This window comes from Panthera tigris, chromosome C2 (genome assembly GCF_018350195.1).
Source record: "Panthera tigris isolate Pti1 chromosome C2, P.tigris_Pti1_mat1.1, whole genome shotgun sequence".
Classification (NCBI taxonomy): Eukaryota; Metazoa; Chordata; class Mammalia; order Carnivora; family Felidae; genus Panthera; species Panthera tigris.
Genome location: NC_056668.1, coordinates 1,942,594 through 1,964,871, shown reverse-complemented (window position 1 = coordinate 1,964,871; position 22,278 = coordinate 1,942,594). Strand labels below are relative to the sequence as shown.

Here is a 22,278-nt window from a genome sequence, read left to right as displayed (position 1 = left end):
GAGATGGCCATTCGTGATCAAGGCAATCAGTGTGCTTACCGAAGTCAACTCTGAGTGCAGAAAGTAATTTGCTAGGCAGGGAGCAAACCTCACCAAGATATCCAACGCTGTTACCCATTTCCATTGGCCATTTGGGTGGGGCCTCATCTCATGAAGAATTCGTTTACAAAAAACAAAACTCTCTTCATTGGTCTTTCATTCACTAAGAGATATTATTTCAATTTCTAACTTAGCGACATTACAAATGTTGATGACTCAAGAGACAAAGACCGTGACTAGAGGTCATATCTACCCCCTTGAATAACTGGTGCTTCTCACTAGGCACAGAGACCAGCACCTTTGGGATGCCCCTGTCTGCATCCTCAGAGACTGGAACAAAGACCTAATGTTCCCATGCCCTTGAATGGACCCTGATCTGTGAAATTCATTATCACCAGGTGAAGCACTTCCTTAGCCTGTTTTAGACCCTTACAGAGCAGTCTGATTGAATATATTTAACCTGGAGAATTTGTAAGGCCCATAACTAAGCACACGCTTCTGCCTCTCAGACTGGCTTCAGACTCTTTACACATGTCCCATTTCTCCCAAGAAATGCCCTCTGTTCATTTACTCACTAGAAACCATCAGCAATGCCAGGATGAAAGTACAAGCACCTCCCTTGACCACTCTTACCCACAAAATTCTTAGCTGTGAATCTGGATTTTGCTTCCACATATGGGGCCCTCAATTGGGGCTTGATATACTTACCATGGGGTATGTGCAAACAGGACTCCACTGAACCTTGGTTGGGATGTGGGGTTGTTGATGTTTCTCATGGAGCTCAGAGCCTCAGAAAAGTTAGGCTGAGGCTCCGGCACCCATTATAAGAGTTCTACAGGGAGACTGTTGGTTGCATGCTCCAGTTCTGGGCAGCAGGTATGTGTCAGTTTGGAATTGAGTCTAGCTGGAGCATTTCCCAGAGTGAAAAAGGCAGACTCAGTTTCAGAGTCAGGGAAGATCTTGAGCAGTTAAAGAGGAAAGCAAGGGATTGTCTAGAAAAGAAACAGAAGTCTCAAAAACAAGGAGTGGGGCTTTGGTTTGGGTCACGATGGACCTGACTTGTCCTCCCACCTTAAATAAGTAGAAGATGGGACAAAGGATACAAGAAACCCATTTTTAGACATTGGACAACTGACAGTGCAGATCCCTGGGAGAAGAAAAGCAGAGGGGGTGAACCCTACGATTGCCCAGGCTCAAGGGCCAAGAGAGTCTCTAGGCCACAGTACACGGAGGGGAATGCTATCAGCAATGTGTTTTGTCGAGCTGAAGAGAGGGAAATCAGGGTCAAGGAGGCTGAGGCACCGGGAATTTATGAGGGCAGACACAGGAGAAGAGGCAAATATATAGCAAAATGCTCCATGGGAACCCCCTGAGACCACTGTCGATACCAAGCCATCCATTCAGAGCTCAGAACCCCATGAGGCTGGACAGTAATAACCATGGAGCTCAAAGGTGAACAATTCCCAGAGTTTATGCAAGGCTGAGAGACACCGGAGTTCCAAACAACCAGAGTGGAGAGACCTCATTGAGTACCAGAGACATTCAGTACAGATCCCAGAAATCACATGATAGTTGTGCTAAACCTGCCTGAGAATAAAGGCCTCTCTAGATCAGCCGTAACAAAATGTAGAAACAAGCACAGAAGCATCACAATCATCAAGCCTTCCCACAGGTGGTAACTGCCAGACAGAACAAAGCCCAGCACTCCTTAAAAGAAGGAAACAAAGTACGACAGTCAACAGTATGAGAACATTATTTAACTGAAATCCAGAAACCAATAAAAATTGCTAGAAACATTAAGAAGAGGAAAATCTAACTCATAATCAAGAGACAAAACAGTTTCTAGAAATAAACCCAGAAATAACAGTTGATGGAATTAGCAGACAAGGTAGTAAAAACAACTACGATAAATATGTTCGAGGATTTCAAGGAAAAAATGAACACAATGAGGAGAGAAATGTAAGGTACAAAAGAGAACTGAATGGAGCTCCAAGAGCTGGAAAACATAATATTAACAATAAAAAATTTAAAGGATGAGTTTACACTCAGTGTAAGGATTACTGACCTAAAAGACATAATCAGAGAAATTACCCAAAACAAAAGACAGTAAGAAAAAAAAATTAAATTAACAGAGCCTCAGTGATCTGAGGAACAATATTAAGTGGTCTAACATACATATAATTGGAGTACCTGAGAAAAAGTTCAGGAGGTGGGAGACAAAAAATATTTAAAGAGATAATGGCCAAATAACTCTTCCAAATTTGATGAAATTGAGAGATATATGGAAAACTTGAGAAACAATATATACTAACACGACCTTGTTGACATTTATTCCATCCAACAACAGTAGAGTTCACATTTTTTCAAGTGTATATAGAACATTCACCAAAATAAATCGTATGCTGGGCCATAAAACAAGTCTTAGTATATTTAATAGGATTGAAATCATACCGAGAATGCTGTTTGACCACAACAAAATCAGAAATCATGAACAGAAAGATATCTGGAAAACTGAAAAATATTTGGCTATTAAATAACAAACTTCAAAATAGTCCATGAGTCAAAGAAGAAATCACAATGGAAAATTGGAAATATTTTAAATAAAATAAAAATAAGCTTTATGGAATGCAACTCACACAATATATAGAAGGAAATATGTAGGCTTTATTTATATTAGAAAATAAGGAAGGCCTATAATCAATTATCTAAGCTTCTACTTTAAGAAGCTACAAAAGAAGCACAATTTGAACCCAAAAAAGGTAGAGGGAAGGAAATAATTGAGAAATGTAGAAATCTACCAAATAGAAAATGGACAAACAAGAGACGAAATTAATAAACCTAAGTCTAATTTTTTGAAAGATCACCAAAATTGATAAACTTCTACCTTGACCAGTCAAGAAAAAGAAAAGAAAGAAAGAAAAGGAAATAAATTAACAATATCAGGAATAAAGAAAGGGTTATCACTAGAGATTCTATAGCCACTAAAAGAATGATAAAAGGGGTGCCTGGGTGGCTCAGTCGGTTGAGCGTCCAACTTCAGCTCAGGTCATGATCTTGCGGTTCATGAGTTCGAGCTCCACGTCGGACTCTGTGCTGACAGCTCAGAGCCTGGAGCCTGCTTCGGATTCTGTGTCTCTCTCTCTCTCTGCCCCTCCCCTGCTCATGCTCTGTGTGTATCTCTCTCTCTCTCAAAAATAAATAGACATTAAAATTTTTAAAAAGAACAATAAAAGAAGAAGGCAATTTTATGCCGATACATTCAACAACTGAGGTGAAATGGACAAATAACTGGAGAGATATAAATTATAAATACGAATACAAGAAGATACAGAAAAACAAAATAGCCCTCTATCAGTTGAAGTAACTGAATTATAATTAAGATCCTTCCCACAAAGAAAATACCAAGCCCAGTCCTAAGGAATATACAAAAAAGCTATGAGAATTCGTAAGTGTAGTTACCAAGGTTACAGGATACAAGGTAAATACACACAAATTAATTAAATTTCTACATGTTAGCAATGAATACTTGGAAATGTAATAAATAAACCATTATCTAAAACATTGCAAAGTGAAGTAATAGAGAAACTTAACATATGTACAACATCTATCTACTAAAAAATGACAAAATATTGTGGAAAAAAGTCATCCTAAGTGACTGGAAATATATACTATGTTTATAAACTGAAAGACTTGGTTTTGTTACAATATCACTTCCTTCCAAATTCACCTACAAGTTTAATGCAATTCCAATAAAAATCCCAGCAAGTTCTTCCTTAGAAAGCAATGAGCTGATTCTAAAATATATTCTAAAATCAACACAGAAATGTAACGGACCTAGGATAGCCAACCAATTTTGAAAAAGGAAAGAGGAGGGGCGCCTGGGTGGCGCAGTCGGTTAAGCGTCCGACTTCAGCCAGGTCACGATCTCGCGGTCCGTGAGTTCGAGCCCCGCGTCAGGCTCTGGGCTGATGGCTCGGAGCCTGGAGCCTGTTTCCGATTCTGTGTCTCCCTCTCTCTCTGCCCCTCCCCCGTTCATGCTCTGTCTCTCTCTGTCCCAAAAATAAATAAAAAAAAAAAAAAAAAAAAAGAAAAAGGAAAGAGGAATTGGTCGACTAAGTGCTGGAATTCAAGACTTAATTTGAAGCGCCATTGATGGAGACACGTGTTGTGGGTGCAAGGACAAATGCAGAAGAAGATAGGAGAACAGCGTCCAGAAATAGACGCACACGTACACACGGTCAATGGAATTTTTGGCAAGGATACTTCAATGGCGAAAGGATAATCCTCTCGACAAATGATGCTCGCCAACCAACAGCACATTCAAAAATTAACTAGAAAGGGATTATAGAACTTGACATAAAAGTTAAAGCCACGGAGTATCTTAGAAGTACGCACAGGACAAAACCGGCGTGACCCTGCGTGTAGACAAAGATTCCTCAGCACCACCGAAGAAAGGGAATTCATTGAATTTCATCAGAATTAAAGACGCCAGCCTCTCCAAAAGCACGGTCAAGAACATGAAAAGTCTAGCCACAGGTGGAGGAATTTGCAATACACACGTATGACAAATGCATGGTACCTGGAATACATAAAGAACACTTAACAATTAATAAGGGTCACCTGGGCGATTCAGTCAGACAAGCGTCTGACTTCAGCTCAGGTCATGATCTCTCAGTTCGTGAGTTCCAGACCCGCGTTGGGCTTTCTGCTGACAGTGCACGAGCTTGCTTCAGACTGTCTCTCCTTCCCTCTCCCTCCTCCCCCACTCGCACTCTGTCTCTCTCTCTCTCAAAAAAGAATAAATAAACATTTAAAAAAATTTTTAAGTTGAACAGTGAATAAGAACTCGAACAATCCAATTATGGAAAATGGGCAGAGGATTTGAACAGATGCTTCGCCGAATGGGAAAGAGGCAGGTGAGCCACTGACCTACCCCCCACAGATCCGTCAGCAGGAGATGCAAATATCACTGTGCCCACTGCCCTTGCCACGGACCCAGTAAGCCCACCCTTAGGTATTGACCCAAGAGAGGTGAGAGCCCACAGAGTCCAGGTGTTTGCAGTGGGATCATCCATAATCATAAACACCCCGAATGTACCTCGATGGGTAAACAAACAACTGTGACGGATCCATTCAATAAAACATGACCCTGCAATTAAAAAGGAATTCGCTGAGAGTATCCACAACAAAGGGACAAGTAAAGGAAGCCAGACCCCGGGCACGCATAGTGTTGCCTCTTTTCAAGGCACTCCTTCAGTAACACAGCAGAGCAGTGGTGCCCGGCTGTGGCCAGCGGTGGTGGCTGGGAAGGGACACAAAGAAACCTTTGGAGGGAAATCTTGACACAAGTGGAGGCTGCAAGATGAAGACCTTTCTCAAAACTCATCAAACTGAACAATGAAATAGGGTGCATCTGATTACATGTAAATTGCACCTCAAAAAGGCAATTTTAATGGAAGTATTAGCAAAACACTGGTAAGTGGGGAGGGAGAAGGGTTTGGGCAAGGAAAATGCAGCAGGCGGGGCATGAGGCATGGGGTGGAAGGTGGCAGGGTTTCAGGGAAGGAGACTGAGGTCCTGGGGACAGCAGCGGCTCCCTTTGTGGGTTCTGGCCATGGCCACAGCCGCGGGGAGAGGAAGCAGCGCGGGGGCAGGGAGCCGACACCCAGTCCCCGTGGGGGGTTCAGGAAGGGTGGAAGTCCGATTGATCCTTCACCGGTAGGGGACGCCGGTCCCGGGTTTGCAACAGCTCTGGAACCCTGGTGGGTGACTTCCTGCATATCCCCGCCCTTGTCAGCAGGTGCCCTCACGTGCGGCCAATGTCACCCAGAGGTCAGAGCGGACTGTCACCTACAGCACTCGGTACATCGTGGCCTGACGGGGTCCTCAGTTCACAGGGAGGGCCCTGCACCATGACTCCGTGTCCCTCATAGCCCCCCGGGCGGAGCCCAGCCTACCAGATGGTGGCCCCAGAGTCTGGCCCGGGACCGCCTGGGGGTCCTGCCACCCACCCTCATACTTTGTTTCAAACCTAGTCGATTTCCATGAGAGGCTGGAGCACCGCCTGCCCCGCTCCGTCACCTTTCTGCTAAATGGGTAGAGCCCGCGGGAGGACCACAGGGCGACCCCAGGCCCGTAGAGGCTGTGAGCCTGGAGCCCCCAGGCCTGCTTGTCTGGGCCCGGTTTGCCCGGATGGGGCAGTGGGTGGAAACGGGCCAGGCCACGACCCGTGGGCAGGTGACCAGCCTGGGAAGCCCTGGGCACCGGGCCCACCGGCACGGAGCTTCCTGGGCCAGGGCGTGAGTCCCACCCGTGGCCCTGCCCACAGGAGTTAGGCCCGCCTCTGGGACTGCTCAGTCCCTCGTTCCTAGAAATGTTTGTGGCTGGAAGAGACCGTGCCTGGGCCAAACCCCGGGGTCCCCGCACCCCCATGAGGGTCACATGAAAGGAAGCAGATCAGCTGGCAAAGTGAGTTTATTGGGGTACCCAAGGAGGTACTGACAGGTTAGGAGTCGAGGTCAAGTGACCTGAGCAGAGAAAGGGGGAGGGAAGGACAGGTGACCCAGAACAGGTGCAGGTGCCCCCTGGGAGCAGAAGCTCCAGGAAGCCGCGGGGTCAGCGTTCCTGGGAGGCAGGAGGTCAAGGTCAGGTCAGGAGAGTGGACACATGGAGGACCCCGTCCTGGGTGGGGGTAGTCACCTAACACAGGTCAGGACTGACTGAGGGGTGGCCGGGAGGACCACAGTCACCAGGTGGGACCTGAGCCCAGCTGGCCCTGGGGGGACGTGCCCATCAGCAGCAAGACTGGCCCGAGGCGGGGCCGAAGCAGGCAGGGCGGGCGCACGCGGGGCGGCAGAGCAGGGACACGCAGGAGGCTGGGCGGCAGCGGGAGGAGGCAGGGGCACAGCAGGCTGGCCTGCACACGGGGCGGCAGAGCAGGGACACGCAGGAGGAGGGTCTGCAGCAGGGGCTGGGCTGGCAGCAGGAGGGGGCTGAGCAGGGGGAGTCCTCGCAGCAGACAGGGGTGCAGCAGACGGGCTTGCAGCACACAGGGGTGAAGCAGGCGGGCCTGCACACGGGGCGACAGAGCAGGGACACGCAGGAGGAGGGTCTGCAGCAGGGGCTGGGCTGGCAGCAGGAGGGGGCTGAGCAGGGGGAATCCTCGCAGCACACAGGGGTGCAGCAGACGGGCTTGCAGCAGACAGGGGTGCAGCACACGGGCTTGCAGCACACAGGGGTGCAGCAGTCTTCCTGGCAGGGGGAGGAGGTGCAGCAGGACGGCTGGCAGCATGAAGAGGTTGTGCAGGGGGAGTCTTCACAGCAGACAGGGGTGCAGCAGACGGGCTTGCAGCAGACAGGGGTGCAGCAGACGGGCTTGCAGCAGACAGGGGTGCAGCAGACGGGCTTGCAGCACACAGGGGTGCAGCAGACGGGCTTGCAGCACACAGGGGTGCAGCAGTTTTCCTGGCAGGGGGAGGAGGTGCAGCAGGACGGCTGGCAGCATGAAGAGGTTGTGCAGGGGGAGTCCTCGCAGCAGACAGGGGTGCAGCAGACGGGCTTGCAGCACGCAGGGGTGCAGCAGACGGGCTTGCAGCACGCAGGGGTGCAGCAGACGGGCTTGCAGCAGACAGGGGTGCAGCAGATGGGCTTGCAGCACACAGGGGTGCAGCAGTCTCCCCGGCAGGGGGAGGAGGGGCCGCACAGGAGGGTCAGGCAGGGGGCCGGGGCGCGGCACGGGGGCTCGCAGCAGCTCTCTGGGCAGTCGTCCACCTGCCAGGAGGAGTCGGGGCAGGAGTCCGAGGCCCCGGGCAGGCAGACGCGGCTGCCATAGCTCAGGTCGCTGGAGCAGGCGGACAGGGTGGACGCGGCCATGGCGGGGGCGGTGGGGCTGCAGGAGGGAGTGGGTGTGGGTGTGTGAGTGTGTGTGAGAGTGTGTGAGGTGCCTTAGGCTGACGGCTTTTATACCCTCCTGGCTCTTGTGTCCCAGGCCCCACAAGCCTCTAGTTCCGGCTCCCAGGCTGCATTAGGGATGTTTATTTGCCTGGATGTTGTCCGCAGCTCGTAAATCTCCCAGAGCCTCTGACTCAGAGCGGGTCCCATTGTGTCCCAGGGGAGCGGGAGTGGGATGGACAAGACCCCAGCCCTGGGTCTCCAAGCAGGGGTGGAGGGTGTCGGGTAAGTGTGTTGAGACCGTCCTGGGGGCACCAGCCGGGGCAGCCCCAGGGCAGTGCTCACTTGGCGGGAGGACCGCGTTCGGGGGTTTCTCTGTGGTTCAAGCGCCTCTTCCCCTGGGGATTAGGCGCTAGAGGTCACAACACGGTGGAAAGGACACGCTCACATCTGGGGGCTGAAACCGGAAGGCAGGCGCCACCTCGTTCCACGTCAGCCGGGGGTGTGTGGTGGCATCTCAAGGTCGGGGCTTTCTGCACATGTCCTCGCGTGACCGTGCACACGTCACAAGCAGTGATTTGGGGTTACGAGTAAATTTTCGCGAGTAGGTGAACCACAAATAAAGAATCCATGAACGGTGAGATTGACTCTATCCACCCATCCTCTCTCTACATCTCTTCTCTCTCTACATGTGTACATATGCATAGAATGGATTTGTGTGTACCCGTTTGCAAAATACAGACTGTATTGTGTTCTACCCACTTGGCTTTTTCATAAGTTAATACAACGTGCAGCTCCCGTGAATATGTAACGATTTCTCTTTCTAGTTTGCAGCTGCGTAGAACTTCACACTGTCCTGTGTATTGACTTGTATTCTTTCCCATCTTTGGCCTTCCATCATTCTCGTGCCCTTATATTTAGGATCTAGCTCTTGGATTCAGCACACAGGTTTTTCGTGATTTCCATGCAGACTAACGGTCCTTATTTGCAAATCGAACTGTTTAATACTTTACATTTAATTTCATTATTGATAATTGGGTTTATGTCTACTATCTGAGTGCATGTCTTCTATTTCTCTCAAATTTTTATGTTCCTTTTAAAAATCATTTCTTGGGGTGCCTGGGTAGCTCAGTCGGTTGAGCGTCCGACTTTGGCTCAGGTCATGATCTCGCGGTTTGTGAGTTCGGGCCCCGCGTCGGGCTCTGTGCTGACAGCTCAGAGCCTGGAGCCTGCTTCAGATTCCGTGTCTCCCTCTCTCTCTGCCCCTCCCCCACTCATGCTCTGTCTCTCTCTCTCTCTCTCAAAAAATAAATACACACTGAAAAAAATTTAAAACTCATTTCCTGACTGCTTTGGGTATTTTTTATCACTTATCTCCCGTCTTTCACTCAATACTAGTTCACGCGGTTTGGGGATTGTCTCGGCGGCTGCCCCAGAGGCCACAGCGTACCTTCCTGGGATATTCAAGTCTGAGGGACCTGGGCGCTTGGGCCGCTTCCAGAGCAACAGCCTAAGGGCCTCGTCCGTCTCATGATGCGTGGTTTCATTTCCACTTACAGTTTAGAGCCCACGGGAAATTGTAAATATGATACATATTGTAACGTTGTGAATGGAAACGTGGGCCAGTTGTCACTTCAACTGTGCGTCTGTTTACCCTTCCAGGCTCTCTTCAACCTTCCTGCATTTCTGTCCTTCGCCGTCCTACCCGAAACCCTCCCTTGGGAGTTACTTTAAAGTGGATCTTCCAGTGTGGCCCGTGCTCCATTTCTGTTGGTCTGGCGATGTGTTGGGGCACCTTCACCTCTGGGTGGCGCTCTTGGGGAGCAATATTCCACTTGTGCAGCCCTTTCCTTTGCCCTTAAACACGCCGCCCCACTCTTCCATTCCCGCTGTCTGGCCCTTCCGCCACCCGTGCTAGCGCAACACCCACCTAAGAGCGCCGCTCCTGTTCTCTTCAGTCTAGAATGTCTACTTGTCTCTTCATGCGTGTTTCAGTTTTACGGTGTCACACCCGTTTCCCTGAGCACATTCACCACCATTGTTTTGCAAGCCTCTGTCCGAGGACTCCACCCCTGTCATCTCAGGTTTGTTTCTATCATCTGTTTTTTCTGTTGGCATGACTGTAATTCTTGATTGAATGTTTGACATCGTCTATGAAAAATTCTGGCAGCTGTGGATGAGTTTGTCTCCTTCCGAAGAGTTTCACCTCTCGCTCTGGCTGGTGGCCTGAGTGGGGGCAAGGGACTCACTGACGTGAGGCTGCTCCTGGGATTTAGCTGTCCAGGGGTCCACCCAGAGCCACTCCGCCTTGGCCAGTCATCAGAGTCGTTGTCTCCTTGGTTGAGGCTGTAAAGGCTCTGCTCAGGCTGTCCTGGCTTTCTGCTGGCTTCCTCAGCATCTTTCCCGCATGGCATGAAAGCATGCCAAATGCCTGGACATTTAACCGGCAGCTTTGGGGCTCCCCCTGGTGCCCGCCACTGATCTAGGCTTGTCCCCTAGAGTCCGCGCTGCCTCTGTTGCCACAGTTCTGTCCACCCCCCCTAGGTTTCTAGAAGCTCTGCCGGCCTCTCTATGTGCTAGTTACTTCCCCTCGAACCCCACACCAAGATTCATCAGTGGTACCTCAGGAAAAGCCATTCAGAGACGCCAGCTCGCCTCTCGGAAGTCACCCCATCTCCACCTGTTGACTCTCAATGCTGAGTCTCATCAGCAGCCTTCAAAGGCTTTACGCAGACGTTTTTGTATTTTATGCTGTCCTCGGCAGGAGCGTATTGGAAGGCGAACAGCCCCCGCCCCTTGCTCGGCCACGCGCATCCAGCTTATGGATCAGTTCCTGTAGCTCCAGAGGGGCCTGAGCACAGGATGCCAGGCTCGACTCTACCCTATTTTTATAGCTCGAGACATACAGAAAGACGACTCGGCCCGCAGTTTAACTGCATTCTCACAACCCCTTCCTGGACTGTCATGAACCCCTCTCACCGGGGTAAGAACCATTGCTGGAAAGAGAAGGGCGGAAGGGAAAGGTGAGAATTTGAGCCCAGGGACTTCCCGGGGCGGGGGCGTCACAGTCCCTCCCACCGGGGTGCCTCTCCTGCCCTGCTGCTGAGTCGGCTTCTCTCTGGTATCACAGGGCACCGAGAGCCTGCCTCCTTGGCCCACAAGGCTCCCTGTGCCGGGCCAGCAGGGCCCAGTGCAGGTTTCATTCTGGTGCTAGCCCACATTTCCAGCACACGGTGGGGAGGCCGTGGCTCCACAGTGAATAAACTCATGCTTGGAAGGTTCCAGGGCCGGAGAGGATGGAAACTCATCCAGCAGAGGACCCCCAAAGCACGTGGTGGCCACTTGGATAGCATCTGCAGAAGAAAGGAAGGGGTCTGCGTGACGTTCCTGGCTGCAGTCACCCGAGGCATTTTTCAGTTCACAATCAAGAAAATCAACGGGATTTGATCAGCGCAAAAGCAGTCACTGTTTTCCATACAGAGGCTCAGCTGAGGCTACGCCTTCTTCAGGGAGAAAACAGGGGGTCCGTTTGTACTCATGCTTCACAGCGTCTGGGGTAAATCCAAGTGGGAATCAGAAGGCCACGGACAGATGGCATCTCCGGCACGGCCACCCAAGGACACCTGACTGTCCCACCTTTCCCTGCCTGCCACCTGCACCAGTGCCCTCAGGCACCACACAGAGTTCCGGGGGGTCATGACCAGGAAAGTTCTGGCCGCACACCCCCGTCGACCCTGGTTCCTCTAGCCTGGCACTCTGGAAGCTGTGCCACCCTGACAAGCGGATCCCCCCCGTGAGCGCAAAACCCATCCACGTGCCTCAAAAGGGCGGAAGGAATTAGAATATCTGGATTTCTTACGCAGCCACAGAACATGGTATTTGCACACTCACACCTTTTCTCGCTCAACGCACGTTCTGGATGCTCAGGGTGCGTCAACAGACTCAAAAATGTACGAGGAGTTTTATAGCTAAGCAACATCTCATGGAACCAAACATAAACCTGGAACTAATGAGAGTCCCCTGGGCTGCAAACACCAACAAGGAAGGAGGCGTGTGAGCCGTCGGCTGGGGGACAACACGCAGCCGGGAGTATAAAAGCCGACAGACAGAGCTCCTCACACACTCACACACACACACACACACACACACACACACTCACACGCACACCGCCTCCTGCAGCCCCACCGCCCCCGCCATGGCCGCGTCCACCCTGTCCGTCTGCTCCAGCGACCTGAGCTATGGCAGCCGCGTCTGCCTGCCCGGGGCCTCGGACTCCTGCCCCGACTCCCCCTGGCAGGTGGACGACTGCCCAGAGAGCTGCTGCGAGCCCCCGTGCCGCGCCCCGGCCCCCTGCCTGACCCTCCTGTGCGGCCCCTCCTCCCCCTGCCGGCGAGGCTGCTGCACCCCTGCGTGCTGCAAGCCCGTCTGCTGCACCCCTGCGTGCTGCAAGCCCGTCTGCTGCACCCCTGTGTGCTGCAAGCCCGTGTGCTGCACCCCTGTGTGCTGCAAGCCCGTCTGCTGCACCCCTGTCTGCTGCAAGCCCGTCTGCTGCACCCCTGTCTGCTGTGAAGACTCCCCCTGCACAACCTCTTCATGCTGCCAGCCATCCTGCTGCACCTCCTCCCCCTGCCAGGAAGACTGCTGCAAGCCCGTGTGCTGCACCCCTGTCTGCTGCAAGCCCGTCTGCTGCACCCCTGTCTGCTGGGAGGACTCCCCCTGCTCAGCCCCCTCCTGCTGCCAGCCCAGCCCCTGCTGCAGACCCTCCTCCTGCGTGTCCTTGCTCTGCCGCCCCGTGTGCAGGCCCGCCTGCTGCACCCCTGTCTGCTGCAAGCTCTTCTCCTGCACCCCTGTGTGCTGCGAGGACTCCCCCTGCACAACCTCTTCATGTTGCCAGCCGTCCTGCTGCACCTCCTCCCCCTGCCAGGAAGACTGCTGCAAGCCCGTCTGCTGCACCCCTGTCTGCTGCACCCCTGTGTGCTGCGAGGACTCCCCCTGCTCAGCCTCCTCTTGCTGCCAGCCCAGCCCCTGCTGCAGGCCCTCCTCCTGCATGTCCCTGCTCTGCCGCCCTGTGTGCCCTCGCCCTGCCTGCTGTGCCCCTGCCTCCTCCTGCTGCACCCCTGCCTCCCCCTGCCGGCCCAGCTGCTGCCGCCCAGCCTCCTGCGTGTCCCTGCTCTGCCGCCCCGTGTGCAGGCCTGCCTGCTGCGCCCCTGCCTCCTCCTGCTGCCGCCCGGCCTCCTGCGTGTCCCTGCTCTGCCGCCCTGTGTGCCCCCGCCCTGCCTGCTGCACCCCTGCCTCGGGCCAGGAGTGTTGCCGCTGAGCGATCTTTTTAAGGGCATCCTGAATCTCGAGAGCTCCTCCACACACTGTGGGTTCTTTACAAAGCACCGAGACAGGTGTCAGGTCCCCTTTCCCGGGTCCCTGCAGTGGACACCGGTCACCAACCCCATTTTGCATCTGTCCTCCTACAAATAGCTCACTCATTTGCTCAAGTGCTGACTTCCCAAATCAGCGTGCCCTGCCTCCTCAGCCTGAGTTGGCAGTGACCCCAGCCGGGCTTCCCGCAGCCTTCGGGCCGTATGTGGAGTGGAGGGAGAGAAGATACGGTATCCGCAGCGTCACCCCTGGACCCTGTGTGGCCCCTGCTCCCCCACTGATTCCCGAGCTGGTTTCTTTATCGTCCCTCATCCCGCGAGCTATCGGTTCCTCCAATAAATTCTTTTCTTTATCAACTTAACCAGGATGCATTTCTGTGCTTTCCAACAAAGACCCCTGCCTGACATCCCCCACGAGCGTGGTCTGTGGTTTTCCCCAGGCCCGCGTGTTCCCGGCCTTCGGCGGTCCAGGCGGTGCCTCTGGATGCCACGGGCCCTGTGTAGTTGGGAGTTAGCACCGCAGGCCCGGCACGGCCGCCCTTAGGCCTGCTCACAGCATGAGCCCTTGGCTGTTGTCTGGGAATGTGGATTTTGGGGTTCCCACCCAGGTGATAGGAGGGCCCCAATGGGCATACACTGTGCAAATACCATGGCTTGTGCTGAATACCTGCTCTGCCTGGGGGTCTGGAATTTGGGTACGAGCCAGGCAGAGGGTGCCCATGTGACCGGGCCCTGATAGAAACCGTGATCTCTGATGGGTCCCGGGGTGGGGGTGGGAGTGGGGGGCGACACATCACATGTGTTGTCACAGCTCGTATGACTCCACTGGGAGGGGCTCTGGAAACGTGTGCCTGGTGTCCCTCGACTTTCCCCCGTGCGCCTTTGTGCTGTGTGTGCTGAGTCGTGTGAGGTCCCCCCGCAAATCACCAAATCCTGGGGACCCCCCCCCCCACCGTCAGATTGGCGGAAATGTCCAAGTCTGACAACAAGCACGGCTCTCTGTTCAGTGCTGCCGGCGACAGTCCTCCTGTTTCAGGGCAAAGTGGTAACAACCCGGAGAGGCCGAGTCCGTGCACACCCCAGGGTGGCTCTCCTGGACAAGACCTCACGGGCTGCACCTGACCCCCACGTGGGTTATTTCACGGAGCTCAAAAGGCGTCCATGTTAAAAACCAGCGGGCACTCCTCGGCGGGAGGATGGACAGCTAGAGTGCGCGTTTGCACACAAAGGAAGTGCATGTAGCGGTTAAAAGACTGAACCGGAGAAACTCATCGACATGAATGGGTCTCAAAAACGTAACATGGAGTGAGAACAAGAATCACGTTGCAACCGATCCACGCAGAAGAGCACACATCGGAAGGTTAAAAGCACAGAGGAGTATCTTGTCTTCACGACTGTAAACAACTCTACTAAAAGTACAAAGGTGCGTGGGGAGGGTGTGAACGCCAGCCTCCAAACAGGGGCTGGCTGCCCCAAGGGAGGGAGTGGGGTGGGCACGTGAGGGTGTTGATGGCATCTGGAATATTCTGTAAGTATGGCAAAAGGTTAAGATTTCTGTTAATTCATAGGTACGTGGGTGTCTATTATATTATTTTCTATGCTTTTTGAAATATTTTATAATCAAAATACTAGCCAGAAAAGTAGAGACATGTTACATAGACCAATTCCTGAGCCAGATTCAGTAAGATAAACTTAGAGCAATAAATCGAAGTTTCATTGGGAAAATGTAAAGTTGCTTTTCTCAAACTGGAAAGGAAACAGAAACGCAATTGTAAGTTCCCAGGACATAACGGAAGCCAAGTCCTACATCTCAGAGCCTGGGGGTTTGAGTGAAGTAGGATTCAGGGGGCAATCAAATCCTTAAGGACATACAGCAGAAAATAAGCGAAGTTTAAAATCAGTAAGATTTCAATTCAGAAAGTTAAAAAAAAAACTTCCAAAGGAAAAAAAAGAAACCAATTAATAAAATTAATGAATTAAAAACAGGAAAAGCAATAGTAGATCTAATCAAGAAAACGGAGTGTTTTTAAAAGGTCTATAAAAGAATAAAAACGTTGGAAACCTGAAAGAGAGATAATGGGTATCGAATATGAAAACAGGCACACGACAGGCGATGGAGAAAATGTGAAATTACAGAAAAATATACATCTTTAAGTCAACACAATCAAACTTTTTAGGCAAAGGGGATAACTGTCTAGGAAAAGATCATCCCTGAAACCAGTGTCAGGAAAGCTAAGACACTTGAAAAGGTAGGGATCCTAGGAGAACTTGAAAGGACAGGGCGACACTATCTGTCACACAAAGCACAAGATCCAGATGTGGATCAGACTTACAGACCAAGGGGCCTCCCAGGGGCCCAGTAACGACCCTCACCCCCAGTGCCACTTGATCCCCAATCAGGATGTCACTGCGGTTCAGCGGGGTAGTGGTGAGACGGGTCCACCGGCTCTCCATATGGGCAAAACAAACTGCCTTTTACCTCACACCACACACAAAATTAATGGAGGGGAGGCAGGAATCTTAGGGCTTCGTGTGGAAGGTGAAATAGTGGAGGTCCAGAAGGACACACAGGAGAATATCCTCACCATGTGTGGTAGGCAAAGACTGGAAATAGTACATTAAAAAAACACTAAACATAAAAGGAAAGAATCACCGTGTTGGACTTCGTTAAAATTAGGAACTCCTATTCGTCAAAGGACACCATGAACCACAACACATCCATTAGGACGCCTAACTAACCAGACTAACTCGGGGTAGTCTACGCCGCACGTCAGAAAGTCTAACTACCCCGAGTGTCAGGGAGGATGTGGAAGAACCAGAGCGTACGCATGTGCCTGTGGGAACGTGGACGGGTACAGTCACTTTGGAACCGGTTTGGCAGTCTCTTAATCATATGCCAACCATGTGGCCCAGACATTCCACCCCTGGCTGTTTACCCAAGAGCAAAGATAACACAAGTCCACATGAAGAATTGCTCACGAATGTTCATACTAGCCATATGTGCATCAACAGCTGAGTGGATAAACAAATTGTGTTATATCCACACAATGGAATGCTACTCAGCACAGAAAGAAGGCAACCACGTACATGTTTATACATCTCAATATACTCAGGGGAGGAAGTCAAACCCAAAGAGTTGGTGCAATGTAATTTAATTTATGTGAAACTGTAGAGAAGACAAAACTAACCTAGATGGGAAGGAGATCTGTAATTTCCCAGGTCAAGGTTAAAAGGAGGTGGGATTAAGAACACATGAGAAATTTGGGGGATGATGGAAAAGTTCTCTATCTTGCTCATGGCAGTGGGCATGAAGGGGTAGATTTTCCCAAAACTCAACAAATGGAAACTTTAGATGGATACACATTCCAGTATGTAATCATACCTCAATAAAGTTGACTTTTTTATTTAAAATTTTTTTTTAATGTTTATTTATTTTTGAGAGAGAGAAAGACAGAGCATGAGCGGGGGAGGGGCAGAGAGAGAGGGAGACGCAGAATCGGAAGCAGGCTCCAGGCTCCCAGCTGTCGGCACAGAGCCCGACGCGGGGCTCGAACCCACGAACTGTGAGATCATGAGCCATGCAGGTGCCCCTGAAGTTGACTCTTTTAAAAGGACGCCATCAAGAGGATGAGGAAATGAAACCCCCTCTAGGAAGAGTCCTGTGTAATGCTCATATCCAATGGAGTGCTGAAGCACACGTGTATCAGCTCTTCCCAGGTCTGTGCTCAGAACATCATGGTGGTAGCTGTGGTGTGTTTACAGCACAGAAGCAGGGACATGCAACAAATCAGGGCTTGTTTTGTTTTGTTTTGTTTTGTTTTATAGAGAGCCAATTATTAAACATTTATCAGACACCACTGCATACATACAACTAACTCATATTTGGAATATATAATAAATTTTTATAAGCCAATGAGAAATACAAATAATCCTACTTTTAACAAAAAGACAAGCGAAAGACTTGAACTGGCACCTCACAAGAAAAGACATCCAAATGTTTAATGAGCAGCTTTACTCATCAGGGAATGCAAATTAATCTAATGATGTGGTATCCCTACACCCTTTCCAAAATGGGTAAAAATTTTAAAAGACTGACAATACCTCTTTTATAAAAGATTCAGAGTGACTAGAAGTCATAAGATTGGTCAGTGGGAATGTAAATGTTTTTAGAAAGCCATTGGACAAAAAAATATATCTGCTCAACTGCACCTGTGCCTAACATTTGATCTGGAAATCCCACTCATGGAATCTCATTAAAGAGATATTGACAGATATGTCCACCAAAAACAAAATGCACGGGAATTTTTATAGCAGCATTATTAATATTAGCCAAATTCTGGAAACAGTCCAAAACTCCATCACTGGGAAAGAGAGTGAATCAATAACACATAGCAGGTTTAATGTAACAACTTTTATGGCACAGCAAAAAAAGAACGAACTACTGAATCTGCAGCAACATGGATGCTTATCACAGACACTGTGTTGAACAAAAGGAGCCATAAACCAAGGAGTAGGCAGAAGAGGCGAAACCAATCCATGCAGAGATAAGGTGGAATAGCGACTCCTTGGAGGAGGTGGGTTAATGGAGAAACAGCACAAGGGAACACTTGGGATTCTGGAAACATTCTGTCTTCAAGAAAATATTGTGAGGGAAGGGCGCCTTGGTGGCTCAGTTGGTTAGGCGTCCATCTTCGGTTCAGGCCATGATCTCGCAATTCTTGAGTTCAAACCCCACATCAAGCTCTGTGCTGACAGCTTGGAGCCTGGAGCCTGCTTTGGATTCTGTGTCTCCCTCTCTCTCTGCCCCTCCCCTCTCTCATTCTGCCTCTCTCTCTCTCAAAAATAAATATACATAAAAAAATATTCTAAGGGAAAACCTTTCCAATCCAGAGGACTATACCCAGCTAAATTATTAATCAAGAATAAGTGGAGAATAAATAAAATAATTTTTAGTTATGTCATGCTCAAAAATTTATCTCCCATGCACCATTTTCAGAAAGCTACCAGAGGGTGTGCTTCCTCAAAATAAAGGCATAGATCCAGAAAGAAAAGAACACCACATTCAGGAAATAAGAGATTCATGGTAGGAGAGATATGGAGGAAAATCCAAAGACAATGGTGAGGGGAGATCCCTGGATGACACCTGTACACACGTGCAGCTGAGGGAATAGACAGCAGACAACAGCCCACAAATAGAAAGAGTTCTTGGAGAGATGTTTCCACAAAATAAATGAAGCTGGCAGACTACCCAGTATTTTCAACCTTCTTGTGTGGACGTTGGGGATACATTAGTCAGAGGATTTGGGGATGATTTAATGATAGGTACACAAAGAAATAAGCAAATAAACATAAGAAGCGATTGTTAACTCTAAGAACAGAAAAACACAAGCAAAAGCAAAACATGTACAAATGAGGAAATTAAGTCTGTCTCCACTACACAGACCTGGCTATAAGCAATACACCTTGGTTAAAATGATACAGATTTGACACTGATTTAACCAAATTTTGCTGCCTTCTAGGAAAAGGAACTTTTTATGGGCCTGGTGGAAAATATGAGAAAGTGCCTTCCTCCACAACAGAAACTCACATCGTATCTAAAACTGAAGACTCAAGAAGGGGGGAGGATGGTAGGGGAGTAGGAGGACCCTAGGCTGGCCTTGTCCCATGAATACAACTAGATAACCATCAAATCATCCTAAATACCCCAGAAATTGATCTGAAGACTGGCAGAACAAACCCCACAACTAACGGGAGAGAAAAGGTCACATCAAAGAAGGTAGGATGTGCAGAGATGTGGCTTGAAAGAGAAACAGATCGTGGCCATTGCAGTGGGAAAGGAACAGTGGTCGTGGAGAAGGGGGAGAGACAGACTAACACACAGGGAAGCACACGGGGGAAACAAAGCCCCACTGCAAGTGGCTTAGAAAGTGAAAGGGCCCAAGTTTCATGAATTCTTACAACCAGTGGGGCTTAGAGCCTGGAGTTTGAAAGATCAGTGTGCTTGTCTCTGGGAGAGCGCAGAGGACACTGGGTTGCTCTTGGAGAAGAGACAGGCAAACAGTTCACAGACATACAGCATGGAAACAGCAATCTGAAGAGCACCTGGGGCACACAGTGGGGATATTATTCGCTCATCTAGAAGCATATCCAAGAGAGGCAGCATTCACGGAGAGACTTCTCTGTGAACAAAGGAACTGGCCAATGCCATCTCCCTCCTACAACCTCCATCAAAAGCACAGGGCCACCTGCAGGAACCAGCCCAGTGATGACACTGGCTATCTACCTTGCTTACACCAAGCCTCATTCCCCCGTGTTCCAGAAGAACCACCCTTCCCAGTCATGCTCACCACAGTCCCAGCATGACATTTCCCCTCCCCTAGAAGACCAGCCCAAACCCCTGCTCACACTGCACTTCCCAACACAGGAGTTTTGCAAGACCTTGGTTCCGGTGGTGGTGGCAACAGGTCTCATTTCACAAGCAGGCCAGAGCACAACTCGTTAAAATGTGCCACATTCAGGCCAGGAACCAAACACTTCCCACAACAGGCAAAGAGAGCCTAGAGATGACTGGCTTGAAAGATAAAGTGGCCAGGACATAACAGCAGAGTACACACAGAACACACCAGAGACACTCCTGGAAGCATCAGATTCTGGGGAACAGGGAACACTACATTAGGGGCCCTAATGGACCTCTTCCTCATAAGGCCATTACCTTTAAGAACAGGAGAGTGACTCCTAACACACAGAATCAGGCACACAGACTTAGGCAAAATAGAAGGCAGAGGAATTTGTCCCAAATGAAAGAACAGGACAAGGTCATGGCAAGAGATTTAAGAGGAATAGATATCAGTAACATGCCTGATGGAAAATTTAAAGCAATGATCGTAAGGATACTCACTGGACTTGAGAAAAGAGTGGAGGACATCAGTGAGACCATTAACACAGAGATAAAGTATAAGAGCAGAGGTAAAATTTCAATAAATGAAATGACAAACATGCTGGATAGGATGAACAGCAGGTTGGAAGAAGCAGAGGAATGAGTCAATGACCTAGAAGACAGAGTAATGGAAAGCAACAAAGGTGAATAAAGAGGAAAAAAAAAGAATTATGGAACATGAAAATAGACTTAGGGAAATCAGTGAATCCATGAAATGTAACAAAATGTAATAAAATTCATATTATATGGATCCCAGAAGAAGAAGAGAGAGAAAAGAAGGCAGAGAAATAATAACTGAAAACTTCTCTAGTCTGGGAAAGGAAACAGATATCTAGATGAAGGAGGCACAGAGAACTGCCAACAAAATACACAAAAGCAGGTCCACACCAAGACATATTGTATTTAAGATTGCAAAATACAGTGATAAAGAACAAATATGAGAAGCAGCAAGATAAAAGAAGAATTATATTAAAAGGGAAAACATCTAAGGCGAGCAGGAGATTTTCCAGCAGAAACTTTCCAGGCCAGAAGGGAGGTGCATGGTATATTCAAAGTGCTGAAAGGGAGAATTTCAGCCAAGAATACTCTATCCAGCAAGGCTAATATTCAGAATAGAAGGAGATATAAAGAGTTTCCCAGACAAACAAAAATGAAAGGAGTTCACGACCACTAAACCAGCCCTGCAATAAATACTAATGAGGATTATTTGAGTGGAAAGAATGACCAAAAGTGGCAGTATGAAGGTAAGAAATGAATGTTTCTGTAAAAAATGAATATTTCTGTAAAAAGTCAGTCCAGGAACTCACGAAATAAAAGGATGTAAAATATAACAACATATACCTAAAATATGGGGAGGAGTAAAGAATGGGTTCATGGGGTGTCTGGGTGGCTTAGTCAGTTAAGCATCTGACTCTTGATTTTGGCTCAGATCATGATCTCATGGTTCATGAGATTGAGCCCTACACTGGGCTCTGCGCTGACAGCATGGAGTCTGCCTGGGATTCTTTCTCTCCTTCCCTCTCTGCCCTTTCCTCACTCACAGACTCTCTCTCTCTCTCTCTCTCTCTCTCTCTCTCTCTCAAAAATTGAAGAAGAAGAAGAAGAAGAAGAAGAAGAAGAAGAAGAAGAAGGAGGAGGAGGAGAATGGGTTCAAAATTAAATGAACATCAACTTAAGATGAACTGCTATATGCAGAAGAGGTTATATACAAACCTAATGGTAACCATATGTCAAAACCTACTAATAAATATGCAAAGAATAAAGAGAATTCCAAATACATCACTAAAGAAAACCAGCAAGTCTCAACCATGAAAGAAAGACAAAAAGGGATCAGAGAAAATCTTCAGAGACAACCACAAAACAATAAAATGGCAATAAATACATATCTATCAATTAATTACTTTGAATGTAAATGGACTAAACTCTTCAATCAAAATACAGAGGGTGACAGAATAGATTAAAAAAAAAAAAACAAGACCCATCTATATTCTGCCTACAGGAGGCTCATTTTAGACCTAAAGACACCTGCTAATTGAAAGTGAGGAGATGGAGAAACATTTATCGTATAAATGGAGGTCAAAAGAAAGCTGGCGTAGCCACACTTATATAGGACAAACTAGATTTAAAAACAAAGATTGTAGCAGGAGGCAAAGAAGGACACAATATAATAATAAAGGGGACAATCCAACAAGAAGATATAACAACTGTAAACACTTACACACCCAACTGAGAAGCACCCAAATATATAAACACAAAGAAACTAATTTGTTAATAACAAACACAAAGAAACTAATTTATAAAAATACAATAGTAAAGGGCTTTAACACCCCACTTACAACAATGGACAGATCATCTAAGCAGAAAATCAACAAGGAACAGTGGCTTTGAATGACACACTGGACTTAACAGCTATATTCAGAACATTCCATTCTAAAGCAGCAGAATAAACATTCTTTTCAAGGGCACATGGAACATTCTACAGAATAAATCATATATCAGGTCAAAATCAAGCCTCAACAAATCTAAAGAGACTGGAGTCAT

General features: G+C 48.8%; 2 protein-coding genes across 2 annotated transcripts; one reads left to right on the top strand and one right to left on the bottom strand.

Annotated features, from left to right (window-relative positions):
• Positions 1–6,831: 6,831 nt before the first annotated feature.
• Positions 6,832–7,911, bottom strand: LOC122242008 (keratin-associated protein 10-7-like). Its single transcript, XM_042998858.1, has 2 exons — positions 7,086–7,911; positions 6,832–7,031 (listed from the first exon to the last, which is right to left on the bottom strand). Exons 1-2 carry the CDS (start codon positions 7,909–7,911, stop codon positions 6,832–6,834), a joined length of 1,026 nt encoding a protein of 341 aa, XP_042854792.1.
• A 4,191-nt stretch (positions 7,912–12,102) lies between these two features.
• On the top strand, positions 12,103–13,246 carry LOC122242004 (keratin-associated protein 10-12-like). The gene has a single exon (XM_042998853.1). It carries the CDS (start codon positions 12,125–12,127, stop codon positions 13,244–13,246), a length of 1,122 nt encoding a protein of 373 aa, XP_042854787.1. The 5' UTR covers positions 12,103–12,124.
• Positions 13,247–22,278: the final 9,032 nt, after the last annotated feature.

What these genes read in the sequence shown, in the direction of transcription:
- LOC122242008 (XM_042998858.1), bottom strand. Translation starts at nt 7,911, where the DNA reads ATGGCCGCGTCCACCCTGTCCGCCTGCTCCAGCGACCTGAGCTATGGC. An exon ending in CGCCTGCTTCACCCCTGTGT is followed by an intron (nt 7,032 to 7,085) that starts GCTGCAAGCCCG and finishes CCCCCTGCTCAG; the next exon opens with CCCCCTCCTGCTGCCAGCCC.
- LOC122242004 (XM_042998853.1), top strand. Translation starts at nt 12,125, where the DNA reads ATGGCCGCGTCCACCCTGTCCGTCTGCTCCAGCGACCTGAGCTATGGC.